The 22428-nt window shown below is 31.2% G+C and overlaps 1 protein-coding gene across 1 annotated transcript in view; it reads right to left on the bottom strand.

Moving 5' to 3' along the window:
* Nucleotides 1–5188: 5188 nt before the first annotated feature.
* LOC148272378 (uncharacterized) overlaps nucleotides 5189–22428 on the bottom strand; it is a 56821-nt gene continuing 39581 nt past the window's right edge. Inside the window, exon 2 of the mRNA XM_088240124.1 lies at nucleotides 5189–6367. Within this exon, the coding sequence (XP_088096250.1) occupies nucleotides 5661–6281 (621 nt within the window). The 5' untranslated portion in view covers nucleotides 6282–6367 and the 3' untranslated portion in view covers nucleotides 5189–5660. The remainder of the gene's footprint in view (nucleotides 6368–22428) is intronic.

The raw sequence follows: 22428 nt of genomic DNA, 5'->3' as shown, positions 1-22428 counted from the left end.
GAGGCCAAGAGCCAAGAGCTACTGTAAATAATCAATAATTTCTATAATGCACCGTGGAAAATGCATATACGAGTACATTATATTTTTTGCAATTTATGTTTTACTATATTTTGTGATAAAACATGGTGAGAAAAATATTTTCATGGCAAGAATATTATGAATATGAAGAGGTACTTGATAATTAAAATTTTGTATGCTTAAAAAACATTTTAATATGTACATTAGACTTGAAAGCACGATTACATTACAATGAAAATAATACTAATTTGACTTATTTTCCTTTTTTTCAGTAGGTGCGGTGCATTAAAGAGAAATTCCATAGCACAATGAGTACTTAATTTTTTACTACGCATTAAGCTATTTTTTTTCATTCTCTCGTTGTTTTATAGATAGTAAATATCAATAATCTTTGAGACCACTCGACTCTTATCAAACGAACGTAAAAAAAGCTTTATTGATCATTTACTTAAATACCTAAAGTTATCGACAATATCCGGTAATTACGTTACGATTTTTTATGACTACATCACCTTCAAATGATATGTATCTACTTAACTTACATGTACATATTGTACATGTGAGGAGGTTGATAAAATTGAATTTTAAAAGTTTTAAACTTGACACCCATATGAATAATAATATTGTAAGGCGGAACTTCTTTAAATATACGAAAAAATAGAAAAAATAATGTAAAACATGTCGTCGGAATCATAGAACAACGACGGATGTGCGAAAAATGCGACATTGACATTCTTTTTTATTTGATATTGAAAAAGTATATATACTCGTATAAAGCCTTTTTTCCATGTTTGAAAATAAAATATTTGTACTAGTATAACTGAACCAAGTATCAAATAGTATACTTCTGTACTAATCAAGTTGTGACATAGTGTCAAAAAAATATTAAACCGCTCTCACGTAAAGTTGAAATAAATCACATGCGTCGTTGTTATGCGATCCCGACGATATTTCATCGTTGTACCACTTTTCACCTATTGTACCTTCTGTGCGTGAGTCAAACGTCTTTTTAAACTATCGTATTGTTTTTATTGTAGTATAATATTCATATTTATTTTTTTAGTTGGTTATGGTTAATTTATTACTTTGCATTTCATTCTTAAATAAGATCACAAACGTAAGTTTAAAAAAAAAAACGGTAAAATTCATATAATTATGTATCATCATCATCATTCCCTTTTCGCAACTAATGGTGCATAGGGCACTGCATTAGTACCCCAATCGAAACGTATCTTGATCATTTTTGTTACATGAAGGTAAGATGATCAGTCTTACGCTTCAGGTACAAGTCCAGGGACTGTAAAATATTGTAGTGTAAAAACACTCTTTTTAAATAAATATTTCATATCAACCACGTCGGGAATCGAACCCGCGACCTCTTGCATGGTAGGCAAACGCGCTGACCACAATAATTATGTAAATATTATGTATACTATAAATATATAATATATATTTGAACTATAAAAAAAATGACTAAAACAAAACTTGAATGGATAGGGTCTCATATTTATATTTTTAAAATATTATTTAGGAATTTATGAATATACCTAATATACAAAATTAAAATGTTCATATTTTGCATAGTACTTCGTGCAAACTTTTTTCCATTACTTTAAATACCACTATACGGTTTTATTTGAGCCGGGTAGTGGTCCCGTGGATAGTATAGCGGACTCGCAGATCAGAGATCCGAGGTTTATACCTCATTCTACGTCAACTTGATTCGCATTTTTCAATAGTGACTCATTTAAAATGGTCCAGAAATTAAAATAATTGGATAAATCATAAGAATGCAAATATTTCAATTTTCTTAATAAAAAAAAATTAGTATTTTGAATGTTTTTTTCATAAATGTTAATATATATAAGTATTCAACAACTTACTGACTTTTTATGTCTACCGGTTTCGAGACGTATCCGTCTCTTCGTCAGGACATTCACTACATTAACATGCAAATACTTAAATATACTTTCACCTTTACCATCACTATAGTATACATAGTATTTACGAAAAAAGAAAATATAACAAATTGAAAAAAAGTTGGTTAGTGGTTAAATACTAATATTTACTAACATTAATTAAAATGTTTGACCACAAAGTTAATGCTTAAAACATAAATAATATGAATGATTTCGTTTGACTGATAAAATTAACCTAATCCAAATTAGTAATAGGAGGAATGAGACACGTAATTTTATATGTAATTTATTCCATTGAACGAAATGGCCCAATTTGTATGATAAGTTCATGTAACAAGGTGTGTAAGGCTAGTTGATAGTGCAGTATGTGGCATGAACACAATAGTAGAGGCAAGTGTGCTTTGTGCATACGAATAAGGAGTTTTATTTAAACGAGTAACTTGATGGAGGCAATTTATTACACGGTGATATGCGTCCGTAGAAACTCTATACTACGTGTACATACTACAAAAATATACAGAGGTACAATTTACACATATATGTAGTATAAAATAAGAGAGTTTAGCTTTTTTAATTAAAAAAACAGCATTATTTTACTAACCAAAAAGTATTTTTGAAATCTTGTGTACTTTTTTTTCTTTAAAATCCACAATAAATTTGGTATCACGTCTTTAATCGTATGCATGTGAGATACGAATTACATAAAAATATATAAAATAATATCAAAAGTACCATAAAAATGTGTTTTAATAGATAGATTACTAAATAATTAAAAAATAATATATCTAGATATTTCAATAAAGATAGAGAACCTCTATATCTAATTTCCATTATATCAATATTTAAAAACATGCTATTACCGGACCCCGTGCAATGTAATAATCAATAACTATTTTTGTCAGAACATACTTTGAATGACAGATCCATTTGCAACGTGAAAAATGTATGTTTTAAACTTAATTTTATACAATATATCGCCCCTTCGGATTGACAAGATTCTAACTAACAATGAGGTACTTCAGCCCTACGGGAAATTGAATACAAAAAATGTTCTCTTGCGCGGGATAAAAATTAGAGCATCAAATTGTAGCAAAGTTTCTTGAAAATGTACGGAAAAAATAATAAAAAATATTTTAATAAAAACGCATTACTTTGAATGACGTCACTGGTTCATATGAATCAACCTATGATCTGAGAGATATGGCAGATTTCCGGTCTGCTTGTCGTTTCTGGACCAATGGGAAGAACTGAATGAGAATAAGCGGAAATGAATATCTGACGTCACACGCGGATTTATTTCCGAAATACAAAACTTCAAAAAATCGTAGCGCTGATATGTACAATATGTAAAAAATTAAAAAAAAATTTTTTCGTTTAGTTTAATAGTCTATTGACAAATAAAAAAAAATAAAAAACCGCTGAACTTCCTCATTGAGTTGATTTAGTTACCGACTGAAAACAGTTCCATTTGCAATAGTCTTTATTATCCCCAAAATAACACCACATACTGGATATTTAAGGAATTAGGAAGTGTTAAAAGTTATATGCATCGGTTATTTCGTATGCTAGAGTTAATAAAAAATTGAATAACACAATGCCAGTGTCAGGTAGAACCTTGTTATTCCAAGTGGTGGATACACAGCAGAAAAGTGGAAAAACTGGACGTACTCTTTACCAAACGACGTCATAATATGTGTTGTATTTATATTTATACTATTTATACTATACTTATCACTTTTTTCTTTATTTTACACCAAAATTATATGTTTTTTAGGTATTCATTATATTTCTTATAGTTTTAGAGAAAATATTAAAAGTACACTGACTGACTTTCTACACGAATTAATATTTTCTACCCATCCAAGAAAAAATACAAAAGCAGAGATAAACAAGAAAAATATGCATTATAGAAATATGATGAAATTATGAAATAAGTAAATTTAAACTTCAAGAACACAGAAAAACAGTTATTTTTTTTACCTTAATTTAAAATGAATACCATTTTCTTCAAATACTCTTAGAAGAAATAATATTGTAAGTACAATATTCCCGGTAAATCAGAAATGGTTACAAATGGTATAAATCTGCATTACTCCGTGAGAACTTAAAACAGCGATTTCCTTTTTTATTCTGGGTTAATTAACTAATTGCACTTTATTATCATGCACGAACATACTGGAAAACTGACTGTAACAGGAAACTATCGCAATAACTTTTATATTACCTAACCCAAACCAATTCATAAAATCCATCAAACTTGTATTATAATTGGTATATTTCAGTAATTAAACTTGAAAAAGTTGCACCCAGCATCGCACGATATTGGCCTTACTTAAATTATTCAATAGATACCTACAAACGTGTACGCGGTCGAAATGCAATCTCTCAGGCGAATGTGTCGGAAATCAATGTATGAGAGGGTGCAGAAGTCTGGGTGAAGATCTTTGCGACGATGATATGTAATAGAACTCACACGAGAGGTAGTATCATACATGATAAATATAGTGCAGGCAATTGGTAAAATAAACCAAAGTAGGGAACAAAATGCCGAACACTCTTCTAGTGGAACGGAAGGTCGTTTGACAACTGTCAACAGTCCGGCTTCTCCTGAAGAGTTTTAAGTGGTTTCCTCTCCACATGAGCAAATGCTGAGAAGTACCTGATTGGCCCACATTAGAATATCCTTCCTGATTTCAACAGTTTAGCTAAAATAATGTAATACAATAGCAGAAAAATCCTCTTTTTTAAATAAAAACCTTGTTTTTTATAAGCAAGGTAAAAAATAATGCAACTCCCATACATATTTTTTTTTTAATGTATGAGAGGATTACAAATGAAGAAAACGAGAGGGATAATTGATAAGATGAATATAAAGTTTATATTTGAAGCACTAACTTTGTAGTTATTCATCATAATAAAATAAATAAAACAACTTTGTTTTTAACCACTAATTTTTATTTTTTACCGACCGGTTTCAAAGCAAACAAGCTTTATCGTCAAGGTTTACGGAACTAATGAATTGATTCCTTTTTTTATATTTCTATCATGTTCACTAAATACTACACGTGGACCCAATTCATAAGATGAATAGTTTGGTCATAAAATGAATGGATGACTACAGAATGATAAAACTGATAAATGCATATTGCGAGAATGGTGGCTATAATGATATATAAACTAACCTTATTTTTTGCATAATATTTCTCGTATATTTTGATTAATATAATATATTGATCTGATCCTGTAAAATATTTTTGGTGATATACTCGCATGTCTGTGCTAACTAAATAGTCGTCCCAACTCAACACAAGACTTCTGGTCCCATGAAGTTGGGACTTATGTCTCAAAAAATGAATAATAACCTAATAAAATAAATAAAACAAGTTTTTGTTTAACCACTTTTTTTTTCCTACCGACCGGTTTCAAAGCTTCTTTATCAAGGTTTACTTAACTAATGAATTCTAATCCTATTTTATTATATTAGTATTATGCTACACATATGGGACCAATAAATCAAGTATTTTTGTATTTTAAAGATGGGAAGCGTAATTTGAGGTGAATACGCTCAAAATCAAAACTAGACAGGAGTGAACTAAAAAACTAAAAATAGTGCTTCAAATATAAAATTTATATGTGTAATAACTGTTTATAAGTAAATGAAAAAAAAAAATTAAATACGCTGACTCGTTTATCAATCAAATATCGAATCAAATCATCACAATATTAAATTAATGAACATACCTGTACGGCACTATTCAGGAAGCAATTGTTTTGTCCTGGCGCGTTAAGTAATCCCTTGGTGTTGGTGAAGTTCCCAGAATCCCTCGAGGCGTGTCTCGCATGAGCGGCCTCTGCCGCCGCTCCGTGAGGCTGGGAGATCTGCTGTACTTGTCCATAGGCCTGTTGGGCCTGTCCGTAGTTTTGCTGAATCTGTCCATTAGTCCCGTGGCTTTGCAACGCCTGGCCGTGAGTTTGTTGAGCATGTCCGTGATTCTGCAATACCTGGCCATGGGTTTGCGATACTTGACCGTGATTCTGCAACATCTGACCATGGGTTTGCGATACTTGACCGTGGATCTGTAGCATCTGACCATGGGTTTGCTGAACCTGTCCATGGTTCTGTAGCACTTGGCCATGAGTTTGTTGGACCTGACATTGGTTTTGCACAACTGGCACAGGATTTTGCTGGACGTGTCCATTAAACGGCAAATTTTGTCCATGGTTAGAGAGGACTGGCCCGTGATTTTGCTGAATCAATCCGTGCGATTGTCCGCCCTGACCATGCATCTGTTGGACTGGACCGAGATTCTGCCGGACAGAGCCCGACACGATAGTCGGCACCATGTCTGGAAGGCTTAAGGTCAAATGAATCCAAGGGACGATCGTTTATCTCGAGAAGAGGTGATGGATGCCATGATGTATCTGCTCATCTGTAATAAAAAGAAAATTTAAATTAAGTACCAAAAATATTTTGTGTACGTCAATTTTTTGTAGAAGGCTTGATTTCACTCCCTAAGGAGCTACTATACCAGGTCTCATATGATAAATTAATTATAATGTGCGAGTGCCTGGTCGAGTTACCCGATGTAATACTTTGTTCTGCTGCGGTCCATCATCGACCAAATACAGCGCGAATTCACCAGTAATGCGGATGCATGTACTCGCGAACCAATATGCTAACAACATAAACCTTTAAAACCTTTAAACTGCATTTCTTTAATATGTTTGTATTTTATTTGTTTATCTATTTTTATTACTTTTTTATTTTTAATATCTAGCTTCTACGGCTTATTTATATATATTTTTCTAAAAACTTTTTTTTTTTCTAAAGACTAACATTTTTTCCAATTCATATTGTAGCTTAATTTTAAGATGTATTTTTCTAAAGTGTATTTTTGTAATTATGTCTCTTTGTAAATAATATGTGGAAAAATTAACAAATGAAAAAAAAAAAAAAAAAAAAAAAAACTATGCATCTAAACACCGTCCTGTATTTTATATCTTTATACTGTATTTTTTGAAATTTACGTTGTTTATACACTCATCTTTTTTAAATTATTTTTATACCAACTTTACTTTTTAACACGGTTCCTATCTTTTATTTCTGTAAATTGTATTTTTTTTAAAATTTATGTTGTTTATGTACTCATCTTCTTTTTTATACCAACTTTACTTCGAAACACTGTTCTATCCCTTATTGCTTTATATTGTATTTTTTTAATTTTATGTTGTTTATATACTCATTTTTTATATAACTTCCATGTATGTAAAAGCCTTATGGGCGTGAAAACTTAATAAAAAAAATTAAAAAATAACAATAACATAAATTTCCAAGGATTGAAATTACCATATAAATGTTACGACATTAGAATACATACATCGTGGTAGTCAATTAAAAACGATAATATGGGCGCCACCGTTCACAAATATTACTACAATACCCACATAACAAAATACAGAAGGTTGTTTAATAAAAGGCTTCGGGTTATTTTTTCAATTCAGTCCTTACCCCTCGACGAGACATTAAGATAATCTATCGGCCATCTTCCAGGCGTTTCGATAAACTCCAACCAGTTGAACTATCTAATTTGAAATGTAAATCATTTCAGTTCCATCTTCATCGGTCCATTAGCATTCCTATTAGTTCACCATAACATCGCTATCGGAGCGAGAATCTTTACTATTGCGACTATCATCTTAATAACATCTCAGAAGCGCGTGTCTCGATCTAATCGCTAGGTTTCATATACACACACATACCTCGCTCCCAAAAGGTAATATAAAAATAGCCGGTTGAACTTGGTATTCGAAAAACTTAAATCTGATGCATGAAGCGATAAACATGGTGCAAACAATGAAAGAGTTATCAAATGAATCCAGGTGTTAAATTGGAAAAGAAGATAGGTACCTGACTTTTCAAGTAAATTTGAAAAATAAATATTTGCATGTTAAACACTGAAATACTATAATACATTTAATAATTTTAAAAATATACAACAATTTGTTACCTACTAAGTCTAAACACTTTTCGGTGGGACACATTTTTTTTATGACATGTTTATTTAACATTATTTTATTTATATCATACAAATTTTATTTATTTATTAAGATATTTAGAACATTACAGAAAAAAGACCCAATTCATTATAAATAAAATAATAGATCACAAATTACAGTGGATATTCGTAGTTATGTTCTTAAAATAATATAACAAAATGTAAAAAGAAAAATTAAAAGTTAGAAAAATTTGTTTATTAACAGGCACTATATTTTAGAAGATATTTCTTCAGTTCTTTTTTTTTCATTTGAAGATCTTTCATGTTGATGATGATTTGTTTTTGTGTTTTTTTATATTCCTGATCAACAAAGTGATCTACAATCAAACTGTAGTCACAAAGTTGTTTTACCGGCAAGACATTACAGAATTTAAAATCATCACATCATTTACTAATCATCGTTTTCCCTGTCTATGACTAATCGTGAATAGGGCACTGCATTGGTACACCAACCGAAGCGTATCTCGGTAATTTTTTGTTTCATGAAGGTAAAGAGATTGTGGGCCTCGTAGTGTAATGGCCAGTGCGTTTGCCTATCATGCAAGATATCTCGGGTTTGATTCCCGACATCGTTAAAATGAAATTATTATTTAAATTATTTTATTGGGTGTTTTCACACTAGAATATTTCGTAAGACTGATCATCTTACATTAATGTAACAAAAATCGATAAGATACACTGCAATTGGTGTACCAATGCAGTTCCCTGTGCATCATTAGGCGCGAAAAGGGAAATGATGGAGGAGATCAGACTTAAATTCCAGGCCCCAGTCAAGAGATTATCAAATATTCAATTGAACCATGTCAGGAATCAAACTGGAGATATCTTGCATGGTTAGCAAACTCTCTGACTTCAAATATCAATACTAATAAATATGTAGATTAGACTTAAATATGGAGTTATATTTCAATTTTGAGACGGGTTGTGGTCCCGTAGGTAGTGTCGTAGACTTCTGATCAGGAAGTCCCAGGTTCGAAACCCGCTCAACCGCAGCTTGTTTCCCATTTTCTAACACAGTTATTTGTGATTTTTTTTTAAATGGCCTCAAAATTTTGGGTAAATCATGACAAATATTTATTTTTGTTTTTCTTTTAAAAAACATAATTTTTGACAGAGTGATTGTTCGTTAGAACCTTTTCAAAGTAAGGTAGTAATTTTAGTCCCAGATGTCATTTTTACACAGCCAAAGAAACTTGATTATTATCATAAATTCTCGCCAGAGCTGAATCAACATAATGTTTGAACAAATGACTACGTGTATTTTTCTATGGAATTAAAATAGGCGAAGCAACACTCGGTGAAAGTGCCTGTATCTCGTCGGGATATGAACCCGTTCATTGTAAAAATATACTGAGCTCGCCTGCTATTATTTTACACTTATTGAAGAATAATACGAATATACTACTGAGTAATGAAATTACGCCTAGGCTTTACCAAGTAGCTGTTGAGTGGAGCACAAAATGGCCGTTTACGCAGCTACATATGAACGTAGAAAGCAGCTAGCCACGGAAAAGCGAAACTGAGATAATAGCACTTTTATAAAAATAGTGAATAATCGAATCTACACAACAGTTGGACTGTTTTTTACTTTGACAAATGATATATAATGCATACATTCGATTTTTTTATAATGTATTTAAGCAGTTTTAATGATTTCTAAAGTCTGGCTGACCATACAAACTAAGATGTGCCTTTTGCCGAAAACAGCCAAATAAAATATTAAATGATACCTTATCCAAACTTTGAATGTATGAGGTGACATTCTGTATTAAAACATGTTTTTTTAATGCAGGTATTCTTAAATGAATGAATTTATACAATAAAATACTTAACTAACTAACTAACTAACCATCACGCCATTTCCCCAGAGGGGTAGGCAGAGAGGATAGAACGCCACACCACTCTGTCCTGGCACACTTCCTTTGCTTCCTTCACATTCATACATCTTCTCATGCACGCACGTCGATTATTCCGACTTTTCACATGACCACTTTCAAGAATTTGTTGTACTTGATCATGCCATGTCTTTCTCGGCCTTCCTCGACTTCTACAACCAGACACATTCGCATCATAAATCTTTTTAGCCGTTCTTTCATCATTCATTCGCTCCACATGACCGAACCATCGCAAAAGACCTTTCTTAATTTTGTCGATAATGCTTAACTCAGCCTTGCATTCTGCTCTAATTTCGACATTAGGGCACCTATCATACATTGTTTTTCCGCACATTCGCCTGAGGGATCGCATTTCAACAGCATTCAGTCTACTTTCGTCCCTTTTTTTCCAACTCCATGCTTCGCTTCCATACATTAGGGTTGGTACCAGAACTCCATTATGAACTGCTAATTTAGCCTCTTGCGATAGACACTTATTTGCTACGACAGACTTTAAGGCACCATTAACTCTGTTACCGGCACTAACCCTCCTTTAAATATCCTTGTCCATATTTCCATCTCTAGTAAACATACTACCCAGATATACAAATTCTTCGACCTGTTTCAAACTATCTCCATTTACTACAATCTTACATTCAGTCATAGTTACATTTCTTTCAAAGACCATGACGTTCGACTTTTGCACATACTTACATATTATTTATACACTTTCATTTATTTAAGAGAACTAGATTCCTGCAGGTTCTGGTTCTTCCCATCAGCGTCTATACCGTAAGATTTTAATGATGCTGTGGTGTTTTCTGCAAATTGAGAAATTCCATTTTTGTGAGCAACACTACTTTCAGACGGTGTTTATTACAGTTTTTTGTACGAAAGCGGCCTGGGTATTTTTAGCAGAAATAGAATTGACCTTACAACACCCGATCACACCAGCATCTCATTTTCTCAAATTGTTGAACTAGCCGCTTTCTGCATAACTACGTTCATATATACATAACACAGGTACGTAATTAAGTAACATCATTACGTATTTCGCTAATTAATTTGTAAATAATGAACAGTGCTTACTTCTCAAACATAATTTACACATTGGTCATGTTTTTTATGGACATGGCGATTTCTAAACGCCTCTCACGACACATGTCCAAAATCTGATTTCGGTAAATGGTGACACAATCTTCCTACATATCCAAGGAGCACGACGTGATAACAAGAAATAAAATATATTTTTTCCTTTCCTGTACGAAATCGGGCCGCGTAGTTTAAAATATTGGATGAGATCTAAGTATATTATAAAAAACGGATTTAGTGAAATTTGTGGGCATAAATTAAACAAAGAAATCTTAATAGTAAACAAAAAATAAACAAATGATGAAAGATCGTGTAGAGCGTAAGCAGAAAAAACTAGATAGTAAAATACATTAAAAAGGCCATTCAAATTAATGACCTCGTCGAATTCAGCAACAAGATTTATTTTCCAAATAAAATCTATTAGCTGTAATGTACGGAACGCTAAAAAAATAAGCAGGCGCAGGCTAGGCGTGCCCAAAAGCTCAAATCAAAACGCCCCGTTTGCGAATTTTAATTACACAAATATTTCAATATTAAAATACATTTGAAGATCTTCGATTCCATATCAAACAGGTAGTTTAGGATCGTGATCTGTTTTGTCGTGAAAATTTTTTTGGCCACCTTACTAGATACCCCAGATACCAAAAACATATTTATTTGATCGTGTTTTGGAGTCCAGGGGCTTGTTCAGGGAGCAAATTTTGATTGACTGCTGCTTCAGAGTGAAATAAAAAGTTAAAAAAATATTTATTTATTTTATCATTCGTGTAATTGCAATTTGGTCACAAAAAAATATGAAAATTAAAATCGCGGTTTCCTGAAATCGAAATTCGAAAAAAATAATTACTAAATTGTTGACAAAAATATGTTTTTTTAGTATGAGTGAAACCGTTAGGAAGACACTAGGTTTTTAAAATGGTTTTCAAGTATGTAGAGGAAGTGCTTTTACTGAGGTACTTGAACAAGTAATAAATGTGTGTGCTTTATTAGTTTAATTCAATATAATTTAGCTTCTTCGTGTTTAATTTTCTTTCCGTTACCATACAAAGTTTTCGCCAAACTAACATTAAAATAAATGTAACTAAAATAAATTGATGGAATGACAAATGGTTATCTTTTCATTTCATTGGCGTTGGCTAAATAAGAAAATTTTGTTAATGTAACAAAAATACAATATAAACGTGTCAAATTTTGTTTCTTGTGTGGAAACAAAGTGGAAACCACAGTAAAGATATCCTTAAGAAGACGGATTGTTTATATAAATCGAGAATTCTGTATCACTTAACAACCATGGCATTTTGCAATCTATTTTTCTTTTTGAATGCACTTTAAAATGGGCAGGTGAAAATTTAAAGTCTCCCATAGTAAATTCGGATTAAACAAGTAAGGGGATGACAAGTAGCCGTAATGCTTCGTATACATCAAATTAATACCATCATTATTATGATGTCGAGGAAAAACCTCCCAAAAGCCCGGGGCTGTGCTTTGGGAATGTGGGCTATACAGCTCACATGCAAGATACGCTGCGTATACTTCTACCATAGAAGATAAAAATACAAACGAGTTCCGTGTAAACTCGTCCCGATAATCACGCGAAAATCTTATAACCCGTTACAAAATACATACTCGTGTGTGTACTTCTTTACCATATATTTTTTCCGTCGACCCCGATAAAACCTATTAATATCGTTGGTTGGCTGAAGATATTTCTTTGGACAATAAGAGCGCCGAAGTGCATATATTTTTGTACTTTAAATTCAAAAAAATAAATGTCAGCTGAATGAAGAACGGAAACTGATGTTTGTGATGATGTTAATTAAGAAAGTTCTTTCAGAGCTGCAAAACAACGTTTATTTCTCAGAGTTCGCAATAAACCAGTGGCGTATTATTCATCATCATTTCCCTTCCGTACCCAATGGTGCATAGGGTTCTGCATTGGTACACCAATCGCAGCGTATCTTTATCATTTTTGTTACATGTAGGTAAGATGATCACCCGACTAGCTAGGAAATTCCTAAGTTTAGGAAGGATGATGATTAAATGATGCTTGAAAAGTTCAAATAATAAAAATGATGACTATGAAATACTATAGTGTAAAAACACCCTTTTAAATAAATATTTCACATCAACCATGTCGGGAATCGAACCCGAGACCTCTTGCATTGTAGGCAAGCGCTGACCATTACACCTCGAGGCCGACATTCATTCGACATTCAAGGTTTATTCATTTATTTATTTATTCATACAAATACATACATGTTACACAAAAATACGTATCCTTAACTCTATGAGGCCAACAGCCCTGTTTTGAGTTGGAATACAATATAATGAAAAGTAGAAGCATGTACATTAAAACAATAGCAAAAATAAAAATGGAAAAATAATAAAAAAGAACTAAACTCCAATAAATATCTGAACAACACGCTTAATAGTATATAACTCGTGGTTAAATGTTCAGCGCGTTTGTCTTCGCTTCCCGAAATGGTAGACATGAAATATTTATTTAAACGTGTGTTCATACATCAAAATATTTCACAGTTCCTGGACTGGTAAGTGAAGCGTAAAACTGATCATCGAACCTTCATGTAATATCAACGATACGCGATGAATGGTGTAACAATGCAGTGCTCTATGTACCATTGGGTGTGGAAATAGAATAATGATGATGACACGTAAATTGTTTGAATTTACATATTAGTAAAACGTGCAATGGGTAGATAACTTTAAGGTAAAAAGAGAACTTAAACATATTTTAATGAACATATCTTTTTTACAGAAACATTATCAAAACTGTTAGCGGGTTTAGTAAAATTATTTCCAATCAGCATGCCTTTTTAAATAATTTTTTTTCTTATTGTAAATAAAAAAATCAAATAAAGAGCAGGATAATAAATTCTAGTAATAATTTATCGATTACGTCGTCGGTGATACTGCAATACCATGTAACCTAAATTTTTTAAAGCAAATCTTTTTCTGAAAAAAATTTGTAATAGGGGCTAAAATCCGTTAATTTGTAATTATTATTTTTTTTATAAATAATGATAGTTTTTCAGGTACTCTAGCAATATTTTTGGTTAGTTAAAATCCCGAGTGATATATAAACAGAACACTTTTTAGGATCCCATACCGAAGAAATCCATCGATAGAAGCGATATTGCAGTATCACCGACGACAAGTCAAATGAGGTGAATCAGTTTATGAACAAAGTTTAACGTGTATGACAGTTTACACGAGCAGTCACCGATAATTATTTAATATCACGATATATTTTAAGATAAGTTTATAAGCATTTATTAATAATCAGAATAATCCCTTTTTCCATGTTCCAACAATGTAGACCCGGCGAGCCCTCGAAAAGGGGCCTCCATATAAATCGTGTGTAGGCAGATGCGTTTTATTTAATTCCATCCAACATTGAATAAAAATCAAACGGAAGTCAATGAATTAATAATAGCATTAAACACAACTGAAAATTACAGTTTACGTATATTGAATCGTATATCACTATCTAATAAAAGAGCCATAATCCGATTTAATGATTACGTTTTATACCAAGGATGCATATATTATACGAGTATTAATGGTTTCTGTATTACACATACATTCTATGTAAGTTAAATCGGTGTTATCAATCAAGATCAAAAACGTACAAAATTTTAAATATGTACTTCAGTTTCAAGAAAATTAATTTTTATAATGCTGCTAGCTGCTCTCATACCCTCTAGTTTAAAATAAAGCTCAATATTAAAAATAACTCGACACAATAATTCTGGCAAACGTAAATATTTCATACTCCCATTCATTTACGGAAATATTAATTGGGCGTAATGAACATCAAAACATTAAAAAGCAATTTTTTTTAAAAATGACCAAGAGGTTATTATCACTAACAGGGGTTAAGGGTTCGATTTCTGGTAAAACTGCAATAATTCAATATCAATTTTTTACAGCTTGAATGTTACGAACTGTATTTCTCCATTGTAATAATTGGACTTTTGGAATAATTTGGGATAAAATATCATAGCTAATATGGTTTTTGATTTTATGATTAAAACGGTTTTCTCAAATACATTTATATGCCTTTTCTATTTCCCTTTAATATAACAGTTTCTCCATACACAAAATATCCCGGTTATTTTTTTCATAAATATGATAGAAGAAAATAGTGGGACAGCTCCAGGAAGACAAAGAAAGTGGGGGGAATAAAAGGTTTGAATGGTTCAGTGAAGATACGAACATACTTTAGTTATTACTTTTATTTGCAGATCGTTATTATTATAACGGTAGCAAAATATTATAAAGGGCTTCTATAAAAGACGACAAAGGCGTCTTCCTTAAAGAAGATACAAAAAAATGTTATTACGTGAAAACACGTTTAACTATATTTTATTTATTTTTATTTATTTATGTATTTCACAGTTTTAAAATATACAGAGTTTCTTTGTTTTAGGTCCCGACTAGCTAGGAAATTCCTGTGTTTAGGAAGAACCTTATTTTTTACATGTGTATTTTTTTTATTTCATTAAATTATGCTTAATACATTCAAAGAATAATAAAAACATTAGAAAAAATCCATTTAAATATAAATTAGAAAACCTGCGAGTAATAATAATAAAAATTGAATCGTAAAAATGAATTAGAAAATATGCCATTAATAGTAAAGAAATGAGACATAATTATTATAAATTAGAAAACATACCGATAATAATAAAAATTGTTTAAGAACGAAATATAAATGGTGTAAGAACGTTGCAACAGGAACACACATATTTTTTAACGCATTTTTTTTTCTATTTATTTTCTATCAAGTATATATTACTATTTCTATATTAAGAGCACAAAAATAATGTGTATTTCTTTATTGATGGCATCCTGCAAATGTGATCATTGTTAATTTTATTTTAATACTATGTACTGTGATTGATTAATGATTTCAATTATTCGCAATAGAATATATACGTAGACTTTTTTCACAATTACGCAACAATTCAATTTGTATTTCGAAAACATTGAATGCAAAATTTGTTGTTATTTTTCGAACATAAATAAAATAAAGAGCACCAAAGTTGTTTAAAAAAAATATAAAAAATGACTCATTTTTAGATAAGACCTCCAAATTTATCAATTTTAAATTATTTTACCACACAAGAACGACACTTTAAAAATCTACCTGTTGTAGAAATTGGAAATTTTAAATACCCAACTTTTTGTGCCTCGTTCAATAAAGGTATAAAAAGCCCAACTCTAAGGCGGAAAAGTCGGTTCTATTGGAAAATTATGTTTTTGAAAAGCATACTTCATCCGTTATTCCCTTTCCCTACCTAATGGTACATAAGACACAGCATTGGTTACACGAAGTTTAGATGATCAGTCTTACGCTTCAAGTTCTAATCCTGGGACTATAAAACATTCTAGTGAAAGAACACCTTTTTTTTTTCATGTCAAACATGTCGGGAATTGAACCAGAAACCTATTGCAAGGTACGAAAATGCGATCAAAACATAATAGACATACACAATGATTTATAGAAAAAAAATGATGCTATATAAAACACTAAATAAGAAAAATAGTAAATACTCCTACCTACCTTTTATATTTTGTGCTCGAAAGTTAATGACGCTTTTACGAATATATTTAATTGAAAATTAAGCGTAACCATATTTTACAAACGTTTTTTTATGCAAAGATGCCTACATATACATTAGTAAACACAAATATTGGCTCGAACGTGGGACTATTTGAGTGGTCAGGGAATTCTTGTTGCCAAATATATATATTTACTGTCAGCCAAAAAATAATTATCCGTAATGTCATTTTCAGCACTTCCTAATAAAACATTTTTAGAACTATTTTATTATGGAGAAGGAGTTTTATAATCTGCAATAAATTACTGAATTTCGTTGTTTCAGTTTACAAAATAAACTCCCACTATTTCTAGTTTGGGCTGTGTCCAGGCGGATGAAGAATATAATTATGTGTGAAAAACAGAACCAGAATCCTGGACGAGTGTTTTTGACTCGATAGCTGCTCTCAGATTAAAATCATTACAGAAGAAATCGATAGGAGATAACTCCACCTCGTTGTGTACCGGTTGGCGCGTTTTTCTACGATTTTCGGGGTCCTGGGTTCGGTTCCTAACTGGATGGACGTGAAATATTAATTATAAAGTTTGTTTGAACTGCAATCATCCATTGTTCCAGGGACTGGCACTTCAAGCGTAAGACTGATCACCTAACCTTTATGTAACAGATAATGGAACTATGCTGCGTATGGTTTATTAATGCAGTGTCGGAAAGGGGGATGATGATGGTATTTCCAGTTTTTGTTTCATACATCGTTCTTTACTATCTTCTTAATCGTGAATTATGCTTGATGGCCAATGACCATATTGTTCGCTCACCTAACCAGGTTTGTATGGTTATTTCTGAAGTATGTAGATGTTGGAGAAATCGAGAACTCGTGACCGAGCTGTCTATGTTCGATTTCGTTTCTGATTAATCCAATAAATGCCAAAGCAATCAAAACCTATAAATTGTAATTTAAAATTTGGACGCTAACAATGCCACACCCATCTCATTATTCCTCTACAGGGCTTTTGTCATGTTGTTAAGTGCGAACAATAATGATTGCGTCAAATAGTATCCTTGCTTATGCTAAATCTCATTGTTTGGTACATGATACATACGCAGTATACAAAGAACCAATTAGCCAGAGTGTAATTGTTATTTGGAATAATCTTCCAATATAACAGGTATAAATCAACTTGACCTTTAAACATTTTAACCAATCGCATTCGCATATTCTTTGCTTAGTCTCTTGCCTCTTAAAACGTTAAATTCCTTCATAAATATTGGTTGTGTAGTAATCTTTCGTTTTGTGACCAAAATAAGAAATCGCAATAAAACAAATTCGATAACAATATTCCTAAATTTCATATTCTCTTTCTTACTCAACATTTTACCTTCATATATATTATCCTAAACTCCTCGTCAGTTCCTTTATTACGTATTCGAAACTACGTTCTCTGATTAAAAAAAACAGAGGTCAATAAATATTCGCAATTTTCCAAAATGCTTTGATTTGAATCAGGTTGTGGTCCCGTGGTTAGTGTTGCGGATCAGGGGACCAAAGTAAGAAACCCACCCTACCCTAACTTGATTCCTAGTTTACAATAGTGAGTTATTTACAACTACTTAAAAATGCCCCCAAAATTGTTTTCTTTTTGCTAAAGCATAAAAACGCGAATATTTTTTTAAATTATTTTATATTTTTAATAGCAATTACTGTGCTTAGGACGCTGTTCATTTTGTTGTCCTCATTCACTCTCCTTTCAACATATTTTTTCTACTCTTCCGTCTCTTGAAAACATGCTTCCCAGATATACAAATTCTTCTACTTGTTCGAGATATTCGTTGTTTATATTTATTATGCAGTTAGTAACCTTATTTCCCCTTTCAAGTACCATCTCTTTTGACTTGACTTCGTTCATCACCAATTCGCTCTCCAGGCATATAATGCTTAATTTAATATGCTAAATATCTAGATTTGCGTGGTTTTGATCCTTATATAATTTATTCAGTCGAAGAAAAAAAATTACATGCTGTCTCGTATATAGTATAGCACAATGAGCTACACTTTAGAGGCGGACAAACCTTCATTGTCCATCCAATATCCAATAATATCACGGTTATGATACTATCATAAATCGTCTTTTTTAAATTCAATGTTCAAAAGTCGATATAACCTTTTATACCTTTCCCAAATGAAATCGGATGTATAGTTTAATTATCGATATAACATTTAAACTTTTCGCTAAAAGCATAATTAATTTCATAGAAATACCAAAGATAAGGTTTTGTATGAATAACGTCGTTTAAATGTTGGATGGAGTTTTAAGCGATATCGACCATTTATTTTGATAAAATTTTAATGAAAATTAACATTGTTAAAATGCACCTTTTTGGGGCCACCACATTTCTATTGATCATCTTTGTTTGAAATTAAATGTGAAAGTCAACTAAAATGGCAACCCATTAAACAAAATAATAAAAAAATTCTAAACCGCATAATTGATTTTTAAGATTGCTATTAAAGAGCGACATAAACAACGTATTATTATTTTTTTGCAACTAGAATTATTATATTATGTTGTATCAACAGTATTCTGAGTTTGTCTTAATTTTTATAGACAAGGACAGAATTCAACCCCCTTAGGAGCTGGTAATATTTACATATTACAACAGAGATGAAAAATGTGTTAAAAAAGATTAAATAGAAGTCTAGACAATGACACCTCATAAGCTCCCTAGATGCCTAAACTTCTATATTCCCTTCTCTAACATGTTCTTCATCTCTGTTGTCATATGTTATTATTATTGGTTATACTACTACTATACCACGGTATACTTTTGTCATACAATAAGCTATTTAAACAATACATATATTTATGTGTTAAGATTTCCCTAGAAAATAAAATGTAGATTATTTAAAAATAAAATGAATGATAATACAACATTAAAGGTTACGTAAATTGAGTATCTACCTGCTATGAGAAAATAATCTTGAGGGCGTATAAGGAAATATAACACAATAAGAATATTATAATAGACAGATATTTTATATTTCGTTTAATCATAATATGCTACTCATCAATTTACTACGCGCATTAAACATTAGGAATTATATTATGCCTGTTACGTGGAAGAATTGAAGAAATGCGGATGTTCAAAAATATGAAAAGTCGTGAATGTTACACAGTGCATAAAGCGGGCATTTAAACCATCCCTGTGAATTATGCCAATACTTCCATTTTCACTTTTCTAAAGTGTTTTCTATATTAGTATATAATGGGTAAAATTCAGTATTTTTATACAAACTTTGGTTTTTTAATTTTCAATTTTTTTTATATTTAAAATTACAATGTTGTTGATCTTATTACATAGTTTATATTCTGACTTTATTTCAAGGTTGTGGCAGTATTAAAGCAAGGCGCAAACGTTTCATTAATTTTTAGTTATACGTTCAATATATTTATGTTCAACTTGTATACGAATAATGTTTTTCTTTATTTTTTTCTCATTACTAATTTGTACTGGCTGGATATTGCAGTACCTGCCCAATATATAGAAATAATGCTCTTCAAAATGTGGGAACATTAGGCTCAGGGATTACACAAATATACCAGAACAAATCAAATATTTCTGCGGAAATATTTGATTCATCATAATTGTATTCAACGGTACTTACATAAAAATAATGACGCACATATCGTTTTATTAATATTTTTGTGAACATATTTTATGTTATTACCACGAAATCTACGTACTTTAAAAAATATACAAATTAATTAATTAATTATGGATAACTTATATAGCGCCATTTTCGTAATAAAATACCTCAAGGGCGCTTTACATGGTGATTCTATTGTTAAGTTAATTTTATTGAAGCTTTTAAATTTGTAATTTAATTAAAATAATTTATTTTGTTGTCACGTGCTACGGATTTATTCAAATGATTTAGAGAACAAGTGGGGTTTAAGTTTAAGTACGAAATACGCCATTTTATAGTAAAATACGAGGTGTCGATTAAAAACATACAGGCTGTGAGGCAATTTATCATATTTTTAAAATACTAAAACAATGAAAACATAAACATAGATATTTTTACAACGCGTATTTTTTTTTATGTTTCTAAATATGTTTTGAGAGAGAATTACAGTGAAACTCAAATATATTAATGTCAGATAATTTGTAAGCTTATGAGAGAAAAAATTCAGAAGCAGTCTGAACTCACACTATTTGTGACTTAACCTTTCTATAAACTTTCGCTTTAGATTAAAATAACTTTTTAAAGCAGTTTGTTGAATATTTAAACTCGCCATTTTCCTCCTCAAAGCGCCTCAAGTATACACAGTCTGCATCGAGAGTTTAATTGTCCGCTAGTTCCTATACAATTTGTTCAGAACCGTTACTCTTTATATTCACGCCGGGTCTTATTTTTTCTACGCCCATTACATCATTCCGTGATCTCATAAATCCTTAACGATAACAGCGTAAGGCATATGATATTATTATTAATATACGAGAATTGTGCTTTTTCTGTGCACGCGGTTGCATATATTTTTAGCACTGAATGCTGAAATAACACAGTACATTGCACCGCGCAGTACTATCAAACAATCAACAATAATTTATCAGTGAATATAATATGAATTAGTGAAGCGTTATTTCAAAACAATTTATATGTTTAATAAATACCTTTTAAACAATACTATATTTCCATATAAACTCAAGAGCAAATATAACAATTACATCGTAATAACGTCTTTTTAAAAAAAAATAACCACGTGTATTTTCAACTTATTAAATAAACTTTGTACCTACGAGTGTATCGAAATATTTCAGTTCAGTTCAGCGCCGAAATACGGCGTTTATTGGTTTAAAAAAAGTACATACTTGCAATAAAAGGAGAAAACAAAATAAGTGTTTGACTTGTAAAAATCGAAAGAAAATATTCATAGCAGATTCTTTAAATACTAAAATTCTAAAGCTACATAAATTGTATATATACTATATACGACAACAACAACAAAAAACCATCATGCTGTTTCCCCGTAAGGGTAGGCAGAGAGGATAGAACGCTACATCACTCTTATTTTGCATACATATCTCGCTTCTTCTACATTCATACATATTCTCATGCACGCGCGCCGATTATTCCGACTTTTAGCATGTCCATTGTCCATCTTCAATTATTTGTTGGATTTGGTCATGCCATGTCTTTCTCGGTCTTACTCTATTTCTGCATCCATTAACATTCGCATTGTAAATATTTTTAGCCGTTCTTTCGCTGTCCATTCGCTCTACATGTCCAAACCAGCGCAGAGCTCCTCTATTGATTTTGTCGATAATGCTTATCTCAGCCTTACATAATGTAAGGATCTCTACATCTGTGTATCTATCGTACATAGTTTTACCACACATTCGCCTAAGAGATCGCATTTCGACAGCCTACTTTCATCCCTGTTTTTCCAAGCCCATGCATCAGGGTCGAGTCATATTATATAATATACACTATAATAATATATTATAATAATGATAATATTGCTATAAACATTAAAAAAATAGAAAAAAAAACACTTAAAACATTTATGGACAAGTTAAACAATTAAACATAATGACAAAATATATGAATTTAAAAAATATACAACAAAGTTTTACATAATTAAAGTTTTACATTAATGAATAAAATAAAATCAATAAATTATTTTTAAAATTCCAAAAACTAAAACTAAGTAATGAAAATCGCAGATTCTATAAGCATAAATATTTTTTTCGAATCCTTGTTTATATACCAGCATTTTTTAATTTTTAAAGGAAAAGAATATTTAAATTATTTTTATTTACCCAAATATTTTTACAAGAATAACATGACAAAAAAGACTTGACTTATTAGCTTCATGTGTTTAGA

This window comes from Micrasema longulum, unplaced genomic scaffold (assembly GCF_059751315.1).
Source record: "Micrasema longulum isolate JH-2025_06_02 unplaced genomic scaffold, ASM5975131v1 h1tg002351l, whole genome shotgun sequence".
In the NCBI taxonomy this organism is placed as follows: Eukaryota; Metazoa; Arthropoda; class Insecta; order Trichoptera; family Brachycentridae; genus Micrasema; species Micrasema longulum.
Note: the sequence above shows the minus strand (reverse complement) of the source record. Positions and strands in the feature narration are given on the sequence as shown.